The 13,343-nt window shown below is 40.0% G+C and overlaps 1 protein-coding gene across 1 annotated transcript in view; it reads left to right on the top strand.

The window, feature by feature from the left end:
- OTOA (otoancorin) overlaps nucleotides 1-13,343 on the top strand; it is a 78,942-nt gene that overhangs the window by 38,502 nt on the left and 27,097 nt on the right. The window contains exons 19-21 of the mRNA XM_053555835.1: nucleotides 157-347; nucleotides 2,783-2,876; nucleotides 5,357-5,486. Of these exons, the coding sequence (XP_053411810.1) occupies nucleotides 157-347; nucleotides 2,783-2,876; nucleotides 5,357-5,486 (415 nt within the window). The remainder of the gene's footprint in view (nucleotides 1-156; nucleotides 348-2,782; nucleotides 2,877-5,356; nucleotides 5,487-13,343) is intronic.

Below are 13,343 nucleotides of genomic sequence, written 5' to 3'. Positions count from 1 at the left end.
GAATGATCAGGTCCTGCTCTATCTCTAGTAGTCTGGACAGGGTAGGTGAGTCAGATCCTAGAACTTTTAAGAAGTTTGAGGTTGGGCAGTGTTTTTAACCAATCATGACCTTGAGCTCTGCAGGATCTGCCCATCAGCTCTACTTGTTGGTTTCAGGATGTCTCCACTGCTGATGAATACACCGTGGACATCATGGGAAACCTGCTGTGTCACTTACCAGGGACCGTCTTTGACAACAGCATCTCCCCCAAGGCCTGGCCCACTGCCCTACATGGCCTCAGAGACTGCCCAGACCTCAGCCCTGACCAAAAGGCTGTGGTGAAACGCAAGCTCTTGGAACAGTATGGGTGAGGAGGGGCTGGGCGTGACCATGGTGGGGGGGATATGCTGGATGAAGGGGCACCCGACCTTGGGCCTCCTTCCCTCCAAACAGGGTTATCTAGCTTAGGATGTGATTAAACATGCTTATTCTAGAAATGTGACCTTCCTTCTTTTGGCATCAGATTCCCTGTGAAGTGGGGTCACCAGTAGCCGCCCTGCAAGTCTCACAGGGTTGTCACCATTATAACTTGGCATATGGAGGAAAAGAGTTTTGAAAAGATGGCACTTTGCACATCCAAGGTGGTGGCATTATTATTATTTTAAAGACTTTTTTTTTTTTTTTAGAATAGTTGTAGCTTCACAGCAAAATTGAGAGAATAGTGCAGAGATTTCCCATGTTCCCTTGTCCCATATATGCCTTTCTTCTTCATTGTCAACATCTGACACCAGAACTGTACATTTATTACAATTGAAGAATCTACTTTGGCATGATTGTCATTACCTTGTCTTTATTACCCAAAGTCCATAGTTTTCATTAGGGTTCAGTTTGGCATTGTATGTTCTATGGGTTCAGACACATACACCCAGATGGTGATATCACAGAGAGGAGTTTCACTGCCCTAAAAATCCCCCGCGCTCTGCCTCTTCATCCCTTCTTCACCTCTAACCCCTGGCAACCACAGATCGTTTTGCCTTTTCCAGAGTATCAGATAGCTGGAATCATACAGAGTGTAGCCTTTTCAGATAGCCTTTCACTTAGTAACTTGCGTTTAAGTGTTCTCCGTGTCTTTTCTTGCCTCAATGGTCCATTTATTTTTAGTGCTGAATAGTATTCCATTTTCTGTGTGTACCACAGTTTGTCTATTCACCTTCTGAAGGATATTTTTGTTGCTGCTAAGTTTTGATAATTATGGATAAAGCTGCTATAAACATTCATATGCAGGTTTTTGTGTAGACATATATTTTCAATTACTTTGGGTAAATACCGAAGCATGTGATCACTGGATTGTATGATGAAAGTGTGTTTACTTTTGTAAGAAACTGTCAAAATGTCTTCCAAAGTGGCTATATGATTTTGTGGTTCCACCAGCAACGAATGGGAGTTCCTCTTGCTCCACAATATCATTATTTTGGTTATGGAATAACAAAAATGTAAATAATAAAGGTACTGTAACTTATGAGGGATTGAGAGCTCCTGGGAGGGAAAAAAGAACCAACTGTTCTTTCCCGTGTGGAGTTCTCTGAGGTTAGATCAGATATATGAGTCAATATTTAGACAACAGTTTCTGAGTAACATTTGTGTCCCAGGCACAGAACTGGACTCAGGAGCCAGACTCCTTGGGCTAAAAATTTTCTTCTATCATTTACTGTCTGTGTGGCATGGGAAAATGACTTAATCTTTTTGAAGTTTAATTTTCACATCTGTAGAATAGGGATAGTAACCGTCCCTACTGGGCAATTGTAATGATTAAATGAGTTAATGCAGGGTGGCACCTGTGGTCAAGTGGATAGGGTGCCAGCCCCATATGCTGGAGGTGGCTGGTTCAAACCCAGCCCCAGAAAAAAAAAAAAAGAAAAAAGAAAAGGCAGGTAAATGAGTTAATGCAGGTAGAAGCCTGACAAGAGGGTCTGGCACATAGTGCTGAGTATGTGACAATGGTTTCACTACTAAGACTGAAGGTACAGTGGTTATTAAGGCAGGCACATGGTTCCTGCCCTCATGGAACTTTTAGTCTATGGGATTTTTTTTTCAAAGAAATAAGAGTGGGGGCTGTTTGACTAGGGGGGTTTGCCTTGGTCTTAGAGAGGGGCTCTCACTAGTAATTGGGAACACCTTTCATAGGGATGTCACCAAAGATAGTGTGGCGGAAGATATTTATAGTATGTATAAAAGTAACAGTGGATTCTGGGTCAGTGCTGTTATCCTGCCAAGTTCAAGAGAATTTTATTTTTCTTTGTGTAAGATAAGACTTGTGATTATTTAAAAGAAACAAATGTATAATCATTCTTCTATTGAGGAAGGAAGAAAAAAATGTGTTGTAAATGACAGAAATTCAATAAGAAATGGAATGTAATGGACAACTGCAGGGTGGATTTCAGGCATTGCTGGATCCAGGGTCTCAAATGATGTCATTAGGAATATGTTTCTCCTATCCCTAAGCTTTGTGTTCCTTTGTGTGGCTTTATTTTCTCCACTTGGTGACAAGAATGTCTTCAAACATTCTCTTTACTGTGAAAAATACTAGAAAAAATGACAGCTTCCATCAAAATTCCCAGGGATAAGTCTGATTGGTCAGCCTATGTCACATAATATTCTTGGTCAGGGAAGTGGGACCATGTTATTGACAGCCTCCTCAAGTACGAAGATGGTCTGTTTCTGAAAGAAAGGTGAAGGGGGAAAGGGCAACAGATATCCACCATAGCGTGGTTTTTCATTTTTCTGTTTATTTTCTCTTTTTAGATTCCCTCAGAACTGGACAGCTGAGACTATGAAGGATGTGGGACCCTTTCTAGTGCTTTTCTCAGGAGATGAATTAAGCTCTGTTGCCACAAAGGTACTTCTGTGTCCCATGTTAAGAAGGCTGGAGTTAAAAGGGGAGAGGAAGCATGGTCAGTTACACACCATTCAATTTTCAGCCAGACTGTGATTCTAGAACCACCTTCTTCACCACAAAGTGTTCAGATGTTTCCAGCTCCATTCCAGGATGTGCATGTTTTAGAGGGAATTTGAGGCAGCGCTAAATGAACCCTGGGCCTTTTGCATGGTGTTCTGGGAAGAGGGGTGCAGCCTGGGAGCTGTCCTTTAGCTTCCACTCTGCTATTTGTGTACATCTCACACATGTGGCCACTCTTACACCCACCGGTGCCCTGTGTACAAGCGCAAACATGCTTCACACAAAAGCTAGTCTTTCTTGTACGTCTCCTTTGGGCACAGAACTCTATTTGAAGTAACTCTCTAAGATTTAGACAGTCCTCTAAGCGAGACATGCAGGACAAGCACAAGTCATTTTTTTGCAGCATAAGAAAACCACCCAATCTCGCTGGCATATAACAATAAGGATCTATTTCTTGCTAACTGATCTGTGGGTCCCTGAGGCAGCCCTGCTCCATAAGGCCATCTCTGGTGCTAGGTTACCTGGCGCTGCTTCTCACTGTGAAGGCCTGAAATTCCAGAAAAAGGGAGTGGATAAGTACAATTTTCCTTATGGGCAAGGCAGGAAAATGTCAGGCTATCACTTTTGCCACACTCCAATGGCCAAAGCAAGTCACAGAATGAAGCCTCACAGGGAAGGGAAGTAGTATGCAAGGAAGTAGGCCAGTAATGTCGGCTTGACTCTCATTCTGAAGATGAGCATAGAACAAAGAACTACATAAACGGAGGTGCTTACTCTTTGGCCAAGTGCTCATAGCGGTATTCAGAGTTTGATGAATTCCCTGGGCTCATGGGCAGGTCTCCGAATAATATCCCAAGTCTTGACAAAGTGTGTAAGTTCTAGATGAGAAATTGAGAAATGGCACCTTCTCACGGGGAACCCCTCCACCCCCCCTGCCCCATTGCTGGTCTCTACCCAGAATCCAGAGGTAACCCTTCTTTACCTCCTTTTTGTGATAAATGTAAATCTAAACATTTTTAAAATGGCACCAAACCAAAAACGGGGTAGGTGCACTTGACGTTTTTTGTGACTGTTATCAGATTGCCCTGGTTAATGATGCCCTTTTTAACAGTCCCATGGACAGATGAGTGCACTTCTCTAACATCTTGGCCAGTATGAAATATTACCACTTTTAATTTATTTTTGACAATATGATGGGTGAAAAGTGATATATATTCATGTTATTTAGCATTTATTGCATTATTATTGAGTTTGAAATCCTTTTATGGGATGTTTTATAGAGATCATATTTATTGGACTAAGGATTAAATTTATATAAGAAGCTGCTTTAAAAAATTAAGGCAGTAAGGAGTGTTATAGTTTAAACTCTGATCTAGATCCGTATTTAATGTGCTTTAATTATTATTTGTTTCTATTCTATTCTTTTCTTTTTTTTTCAGACTAATGTGAGGGTACAATTAGGTTATAATGTTTGCATTTGTTAGGTAGAGTCCCTGTTGTAGTTGTGTCCCACTCCCAGGAGGAGTGTCATAGACCTTTACATTGTGCCCATTAAGTGGGAGCACACCTATCCGCTTTCCACCTTCCGTCTTCCCCTTCCCCTCATCTTGAATTGAATTGAGTTTTTCTCTTGTGTGGGCATGTATTAGATTGTCTCCTGGCTTCATATTAGTATTGAGTACATTGGATCCTTGCGTTTCCAGTCTTGTGATACTTTACTAAGAAGAATGTGTTTCAACTCCATCCAGGTTAATACAAAAGATGTAAAGTCTCCATTTATTTTTATGGCTGAATAGTATTCCATGGTACACATATACCACACTTTATTAATCCATTCCTGGGTTGATGGGCATTTAGGTTGCTTCCACATCTTGGTGATTGTAAAGTGTTTATTGAGGTGCAGTAAACAATCTAGTGCAAATGTCCTTATGATAAAATAATTTTTTTTCTTCTGGGTAGATGCCTAGTAATGGGATTGAGGGATCAAATGGAAGGTCTATTTTGAGTTCTTTGAGGATTTTCCATACTTTTTTCCTAAGAGGCTGTATTAGTTCATGGTCCCACCAACAGTGTAAAAGTGTTGATTTCTCCCTACATCCGTGCCAGCATCTTCAGCTTTGGGATTTTATGATGTGGGCCATTCTCACTGGGGTTAGGTAGTATCTCAGGGTGGTTTTGATTTGCATTTCTCTGATGATTAGGGATGATGAGCACTTTTTCATGTATGTTTGTTCTTCAGAGAAGGCTCTATTCATGTCTCTTGCCCACCGATAGATGGGATTGTTTGCTCTTTTTATTGTTGTTGTTGATTAATTTGAGTTTTCTGTAGATTCTAGTTTTCAACTCCTTGTCAGATTCATAACATGCAAATATCTTTTCCCATTCTTTTTCTCTTCTTTCATCTTTTCTAACCCACACAGTTTCCTGATATCCTTCAACAAACAGCTTCCAAGTTGGCTGGGACCCTGCCTCCTAAAGAATTCCTCTGGGCTGTCTTTGAATCTGTTCGGAACAGCAGCCATGAGAGTCCCAGTGCTGATTCCATTCCTGGTGAGTGTTTCTGGGGGTATCTAAACCAGAAACCTGAGCGCCAGGGTGATCGTATTTTAGGCTGAGTCTCTGAAATTAAGAGACCTCCTTGTCCAGTGGACTGGATGAAATGTTTGCAAAGCGATAGAATGGCAAAAATCCACAGGCAAAAGAATTACATCTTTGTAAAGTGAGTTAGAATCATGTCCCACATGCCTTACCCAGCCTACTAGGTGTAATGAGTGAATATTTGTAACAAAAATTTCAATAGGATTGGCTTAAAGGACCAGCATGGATTAGTGCTACACAATGCAGAGATTCAACTCCTAAGCCTGTCACTTAGTGGCTGCATGACTTTGGGTAAGCTCTTTAACCTCTCTTTGCCTCAGTTTTCATCCTCTGCAAAATGGTAATAATCCTCAGTGGATTATTATGAGGAATAATGGGTTTAAACCTGCAAATGTGTTGACAACAGTGCCTTGCACACGAGAAAGCCTCAGTAAGTGGCAGGTATTTTTTATTATCATTACTGTGTAAGCCCTAAGTGTGCACTTGTGGCAGGCATGAGAAGACAAAATTAATCAATATAATAATAGTTGACAGTGCTTGCTTTTTCATTCATCCAACGAATATTTATTGAGCACTGACTATGTGAACAAAACAGACAGAAAACCCTGCCCTCACAAAGCTTACTTTCAAATGGGGAGTATCCAGACAATAAATTCCACACACAAGTAAAATATATGCGAATAGTATGTTGTATGATAAAAGCCAAGAAGGAAAATAAAGCTAAGGAAGGAGGTAGGGAATGTTGGGAGTATTGGGAGGGAGATTGTCATGTGAAAAGAGAACCATTAAGAAGGGTGTCATAAATGGAGAGCAAGATGGCGGCTGAGTGACAGCTTTCATGCAACTGGGCACCGTGAGTCCAAGGAGATGAGACTCCAGGCATCTCTGGCTGGTGGTATCTGCCTATAATCATCCCTTTGAGGATACAGGGAGTCAGCGAGAGACTTCTGGGCTCCAAGAGGAGGACAAAAACAGTGTAAAACTGGCAAATGGTTATGTGCATTCGGTCGGTCTAATCCCGCGGTCAGCTGTAAGTACAGTAGCGGCGAGACTGCAAACCAGAAAGGCCTTACCTGTGAACTGTTTTGGTGTTTTTGGACTTGGCACTCAGTTGAATTGCCTTGGGGAGAGCTTGAGCAGGAGTGCAGAGAACTTTGGGTGTTGTCTAGGGTCCCAGACTGAGCCGCTGATCCCGACGGAGCTAATAGTGTTCGGCTCTGGGCCTCAGGGAGCCATTGTGAGAGAACTGCCCTGGAAGCTCTGCCCTCAGGGTCGCAGAGCAGGGATCAGGAGGGAGCTAGTAACTAGTGACTGAGCAGCCTAAAGGGGGGGACTGAGCCGCCTTACAGCCTTAACCCTCAGGGGCAGAGTGAGACCAGTTTTGGCATACTGGGTAAGTGAATAGCCACTTCAGCAGTGATCCCAGTGACAAGCACTTTCCTGGGAACGCTTCTGCTTAGCCACGTTTAAAAGTTTAAAGTGCCTTTTATGTGGAGAGAAGGGAACGCTTTTACACTGCTGGTGGGACTGCAAACTAGTACAACCTGTCTGGAAGGAAGTATGGAGAAACCTCAAAGCACTCAAGCTAGACCTCCCATTTGATCCTGCAATCCCATTACTGGGCATCTACCCAGAAGGAAAGAAATCCTTTTATCATAAGGACACTTGTACTAGACTGTTTATTGCAGCTCAATTTACAATCGCCAAAATGTGGAAACAGCCTAAATGCCCACCAACCCAGGAATGGATTAACAAGCTGTGGTATATGTATACCATGGAATACTATTCAGCCATTAAAAAAAATGGAGACTTTACATCCTTCGTATTAACCTGGATGGACGTGGAAGACATTATTCTTAGTAAAGCATCACAAGAATGGAGAAGCATGAATCCTATGTACTCAATTTTGATATGAGGACAATTAATGACAATTATGGTTATGGGGGGGGGAAACAGAAAGAGGGAAGGAGGGAGGTGGGTGGGGCCTTGGTGTGTGTCACACTTTATGGGGGCAAGACATGATTGCAAGAGGGACTTTACCTAACAATTGCAATCAGTGTAACCTGGCTTATTGTACCCTCAATGAATCCCCAGCAATAAAAAAAAAAAAAAAAAAAAAAGTTTAAAGTGCCTTTTAAGAGGGCTGAAGAGAGATTTAGGGTCTCCACCCTGTGGGGTTTGAGAAATCAACAGAGGCCTCTAGTCGTATCAGCATTGTGATTAACATCTCACACCCCAGAAGACCACCTGTTGCCCAGACAATATTCAACAAGATATATATACTGCTTTGTTTTTGGTTGTTTTGTTGCTGTTAGTTTGATTGTTTTTTATTTTGTCGTTGTTTTGTTTTGTTTTTTAATTTCAACCTTTTCTGTACAGATTTTTTCTTTTCTTTTTTTTTCTTTCCTTTATTTCTCCATTTTTCTAGTTTAAATACAATTTCCCATTGCTGCCTTTTTCAATAATTAGAATTTCATTTTTGCTAGTGTTTCTACCCCTATTTTTTGGTTTTTAACCCTATTTTATCCCGTAAAGTTTTCTGTTTGCTTGTTTTGGTTTGATTTATAGCATTTTTGTCTTTCCTCTCTACTTGGTGGAGGTTGGGTACTGGGTCCGATCAGGTTAGCAAAGAGCTGCTGACCTCAAGGGAAGCACCCAACTGGGCACCCGCAGAGGTTGTTTTTTTTTTAAGGTTGTGTCAAAGTACCCTACTGTACACCTATATTGCTTTGTCTCCCTCTTTCTGTGCCTTTCTTCTTTTTGTCAATATTCCCTTTTACCCACCCCCTCTCCTTTCTCTCTTTTCTTTCCTTTTTCTTTCTTTCTTTCTTTTTCTTTCTTTTATCCCTTTTTGCTCTTCAACCTTCTCATCCTTCTGGTCCTGTACCAAAAGGACTCATCGAAACCTTAGTCCATAGGCATGGGAACTTAAAGAACAAGAGGAAGTGAAAAGAAAATTATGGCAAGGATACAGATAAAAGAAATCACTCATGAGGAAGAATCAGCAGAAAACTCCAGGCAATATGAAGAACCAGTCCAGAGCAACCCCTCCAAGGGACCATGAGGTAGCTACTGCAGAGGATTCCACCTATAAAGAAATGTTAGGAATGACAGAAAGGGAATTTAGAATACACACATGATGAAAACAATGAAAGAAACTGCTAATAAAGTGAAAAATAACCAAAAGGAAATCCAAAAACAGAATCAAATAAGAGATGAATGATATGAAGAATATAGAAAGGATATAGGGGAGCTGAAGGAACTGAAGCACTCAATTAGGGAACTTAAAGATGCAATGGAAAGTATCAGCAACAGGTTAGACCATGCAGAAGAAAGAATTTCAGAGGTAGAGGACAAAGTTCTTGAGATAACTCAGATAGTTAAAGAGGCAGAAAAGAAGAGAGAGAAAGCAGAATGTTACTGTCAGAATTATGGGATTTTATGAAGAGTTCCAACATATGAGTTAAAGGAATCCCAGAAGGGGAAGAAGAATGCCCCAGAGGAATGGAAGCCATACTAGAGAATATTATAAAGGAAAATTTCCCAAATATCACCAAAGATTCTGACACACTGCTTTCAGAGGGATATTGGACGCCAGGTCGCCTCAATTCTAACCGAGATTCTCCAAGACACATTGTGATGAACGGGTCCAAAGTCAAGACCAAAGAAAAGATTCTGCAAGCTGCCAGGAATAAATACCAGTTGACCTACAGGGGCAAATCCATCAGAGTGACTGCAGCCTTCTCTAATGAAACTTTCCAAGCAAGAAGACAGTGGTTATCTACCTTTAATCTACTTAATCAGAACAATTTCCAGCCCAGAATTCTATACTCTGCTAAGCTAAGCTTTAAAATTGATGGAGAAATCAAATCATTTACGGACATACAAACATTGAGGAAACTCGCCACAACAAGACCAGCTCTACAGGAAATACTTCAACCTGTTCTACACACTGACCATCACAATGGATCAGCAGCAAAGTAAGAACTCAGCAATTAAAGGGCAGAACCTAACTTCCACACTGATGCAAAAGATAAAACTAAGCAATGGACTCTCACAAAATAAGATGAATAGAATACTACCACACTTATCAATTATCTCAATAAATGTTAATGGCTTGAATTCCCCATTGAAGAGACATAGTTTGGCTGACTAAAAAAAAAAAAAAAAAAACCACAACAACAAAAAACACAAACCCACAAGCCTGCAAGAAACACACCTGGCTTCAAAAGACAAATTAAAACTCCGAGTCAAGGATTGGAAGACAATTTTTCAGGCAAATGGAATTCAGAAGAAAAGAAGAGTTGCAATGTTATTTTCAGATACATGTGGATTTAAAGCAACTAAAGTCAAAAAAGACAAAGATGGTCACTTTATATTGGTCAAGGGAAAAATACAACAAGAAGACGTTTCAATTCTAAATATTTATGCACCCAACATAAATGCTCCCAGATTCTTGAAACAGACCTTACTCAGTCTGAGCAATATGATATCCGATAATACCATAATAACAGGGGACTTTAACACTCCTCTTACAGAGCTGGACAGATCCTCTAAACAGAAATTAAACAAGGATATAAGAGATTTAAATGAGACCCTAGAACAACTGTGCTTGATAGATGCATATAAAATACTCCATCTCAAAGATAAAGAATATACATTCTTCTCATCACCCCATGGAACATTCTCCAAAACTGATCATATCCTGGGACACAAAACAAATATCAACAGAATCAAAAGAATTGAAATTTTACCTTGTATCTTCTCAGACCATAAGTCACTAAGGGTGGAACTCAACTCTAACAAAAACGTTCGACCCCACACAAAGGCATGGAAATTAAACAACCTTCTGTTGAATAACAGATGGGTGCAGGAAGAAATAAAACAGGAAGTCATTAACTTCCTTGAGCATAACAACAATAAAGACACAAGCTACCAAAACCTGTGGGATACTGCAAAAGCAGTTTTGAGAGTAAAATTTATTGCTTTAGATGCCTACATTCGAAAAACAGAAAGACAGTGCATCAACAAACTCACAAGCCACCTTATGGAACTGGTAAAAGAAGAACAATCTAAGCCTAAACCCAGTAGAAGAAAAGAAATATCCAAAATCAAATCAGAGATCAATGAAATTGAAAACAAAAGAATCATTCAGAAAATTAATGAAACAAGGAGTTGGTTTTTTGAAAAAATAAATTAGGTAAACCATTGGTCAGACTAACGAGAAATAGACTAGTAAAATCTCTAGTAACATCAATCAGAAATGATAAAGGGGAAATAACAACTGATCCTACAGAGATATAAGAGATCATCTCTGAATACTACCAGAAACTGTATGCCCAGAAATTTGACAATGTGAAGGAAATGGATCAATATTTGGATTCACACCCTCTTCCTAGACTTAGCCAGGAAGAAATAGAGCTTCTGAACAGACCAATTTCAAGCACTGAGATTAAGGAAACAATAAAAAACCTTCCAACCAAAAAATGCCCTGGTCCAGATGGCTTCATACCAGAATTCTATCAAACTTTCAAGGAAGAGCTTATTTCTGTATTGCAGAAATTATTTCAAAAAATTGAGGAGGAAGGAATCTTCCCCAACACATTCTATGAAGCAAACATCACCCTGATACCAAAACTAGGAAAAGATCCAACCAAAAAGGAGAATTTCAGACCAATCTCACTCATGAATATAGATACAAAAATTCTCAACAAAATCCTAGCCAACAGATTACAGCTTATCATCAAAAAAGTCATTCATCATGATCAAGTAGGCTTCATTCTAGGGATGCAAGGCTGGTTTAATATACGCAAGTCCATAAACGTTATTCACCATATTAACAGAGGCAAAAATAAAGATCATATGATCCTCTCAAGAGATGCAGAAAAAGCATTCGATAAAATCCAGCATCCTTTTCTAATTAGAACACTGAAGAGTACAGGCATAGGTGGCACATTTCTAAAACTGATTGAAGCTATCTATGACAAACCCACAGCTAATATTTTACTAAATGGAATAAAACCGAAAGCTTTTCCCCTTAGAACTGGAACAAGACAAGGTTATCCTCTGTCACCTTTACTATTCAACATAGTGCTGGAAGTTCTAGCCAATACAATTAGGCAAGACAAGGAAATAAAGGGAATCCAAATGGGAGCAGAGGAGGTCAAACTCTCCGTCTTTGCTGACGACACGATCTTATGCTTAGAGAATCCCAAAGACTCAACCACAAGACTCCTAGAAGTCATCAATACAGTAATGTTTCAGGGTATAAAATCAATATCCACAAGTCAGTAGCCTTTGTATATGTCAATAATAGTCAAGATGAGAAGCTAATTAAGGACACAATTCCCTTCACCATAGTTTCAAAGAAAATGAAATACCTAGGAATATACCTAACGAAGGAGGTGAAGGACCTCTATAAAGAAAATTATGAAATCCTCAGAAAGGAAATAGCAGAGGATATTAACAAATGGAAGAACATACCATGCTCATGGATGGGAAGAATCAACATTGTTAACATGTCTATACTTCCCAAAGCAATCTACCTATTCAATGCCATTTCTATTAAAATACCAACATCGTACTTTCCAGATTTGGAAAAAATGATTCTGCGTTTTGTATGGAACCTGAAAAAAGCCCGTATAGCTAAGGCAGTTCTTAGTAATAAAAATAAAGCTGGGGGCATCACCATACCAGATTTTAGGCTATACTTCTGGCACAAAAATAGAGCATAGACACTTGGAATCGAATAGAAAACCAGGAAATGAAACTAACATCTTACAACCACCTAATCTTCGATAAACCAAATAAGAACATACCTTGGGGGAAAGACTCCCTAGTCAATAAATGGTGTTGGGAGAACTGGATATCCACATGTAAAAGACTGAAACTGGACCCACACCTTTCTCCACTCACAAAAATTGATTCAAGATGGATAAAGGACTTAAATTTAAGGCATGAAACAATAAAAGTCCTCAAAGAAAACATAGGAAAAACACTGAAAGATATTGGCCTGGGGAAAGACTTTATGAAGAAGACTGCCATGGCAATCGCAACAACAAAAATAAACAAATGGGACTTCATTAAACTGGAAAAGCTTCTGTACAGCTAAGGAGACAACAACCAAAGCAAAGAGACAACCTACACAATGGGAAAGGATATTTTCATATATATATATATTTTTTGTAGAGACAGAGTCTCACTGTACCACCCTCAAGTAGAGTGCCATGACGTCACACAGCTCACAGCAACCTCTATCTCTTGGGCTTATGCGATTCTCTTGCCTCAGCCTCCCGAGCAGCTGGGACTACAGGGGCCCACCACAACGCCTCTCTATATTTTCATATTTTGAATCAGACAAAAGCTTGATAACTAGGATCTATAGAGAACTCAAATTAATACACATGAAAAAAGGCAACAATCCCATATATCAATGGGCAAGAGACATGAATAGAGCCTTCTCTAAAGATGACAGATGAATGGCTAACAAACATACGAAAAAATGTTCATCATCCCTATCTATTAGAGAAACGCAAATCAAAACCACCCTGAGATACCATCTAACCCCAGCGAGAATGGCCCACATCACAAAATCTCAAAACTGCAGATGCTGGCGTGGATGTGGAGAGAAGGGAACACTTTTACACTGCTGGTTGAACTGCAAACTAGTACAACCTGTCTGGAAGGAAATATGGAGAAACCTCAAAGCACTCAAGCTAGACCTCCCATTTGATCCTGCAATCCCATTACTGGGCATCTACCCAGAAGGAAAAAAAATCATTTTATCATAAGGACACTTGTACTAGACTG

Source organism: Nycticebus coucang, chromosome 12, assembly GCF_027406575.1.
Source record: "Nycticebus coucang isolate mNycCou1 chromosome 12, mNycCou1.pri, whole genome shotgun sequence".
In the NCBI taxonomy this organism is placed as follows: domain Eukaryota; kingdom Metazoa; phylum Chordata; class Mammalia; order Primates; family Lorisidae; genus Nycticebus; species Nycticebus coucang.
Note: the sequence above shows the minus strand (reverse complement) of the source record. Positions and strands in the feature narration are given on the sequence as shown.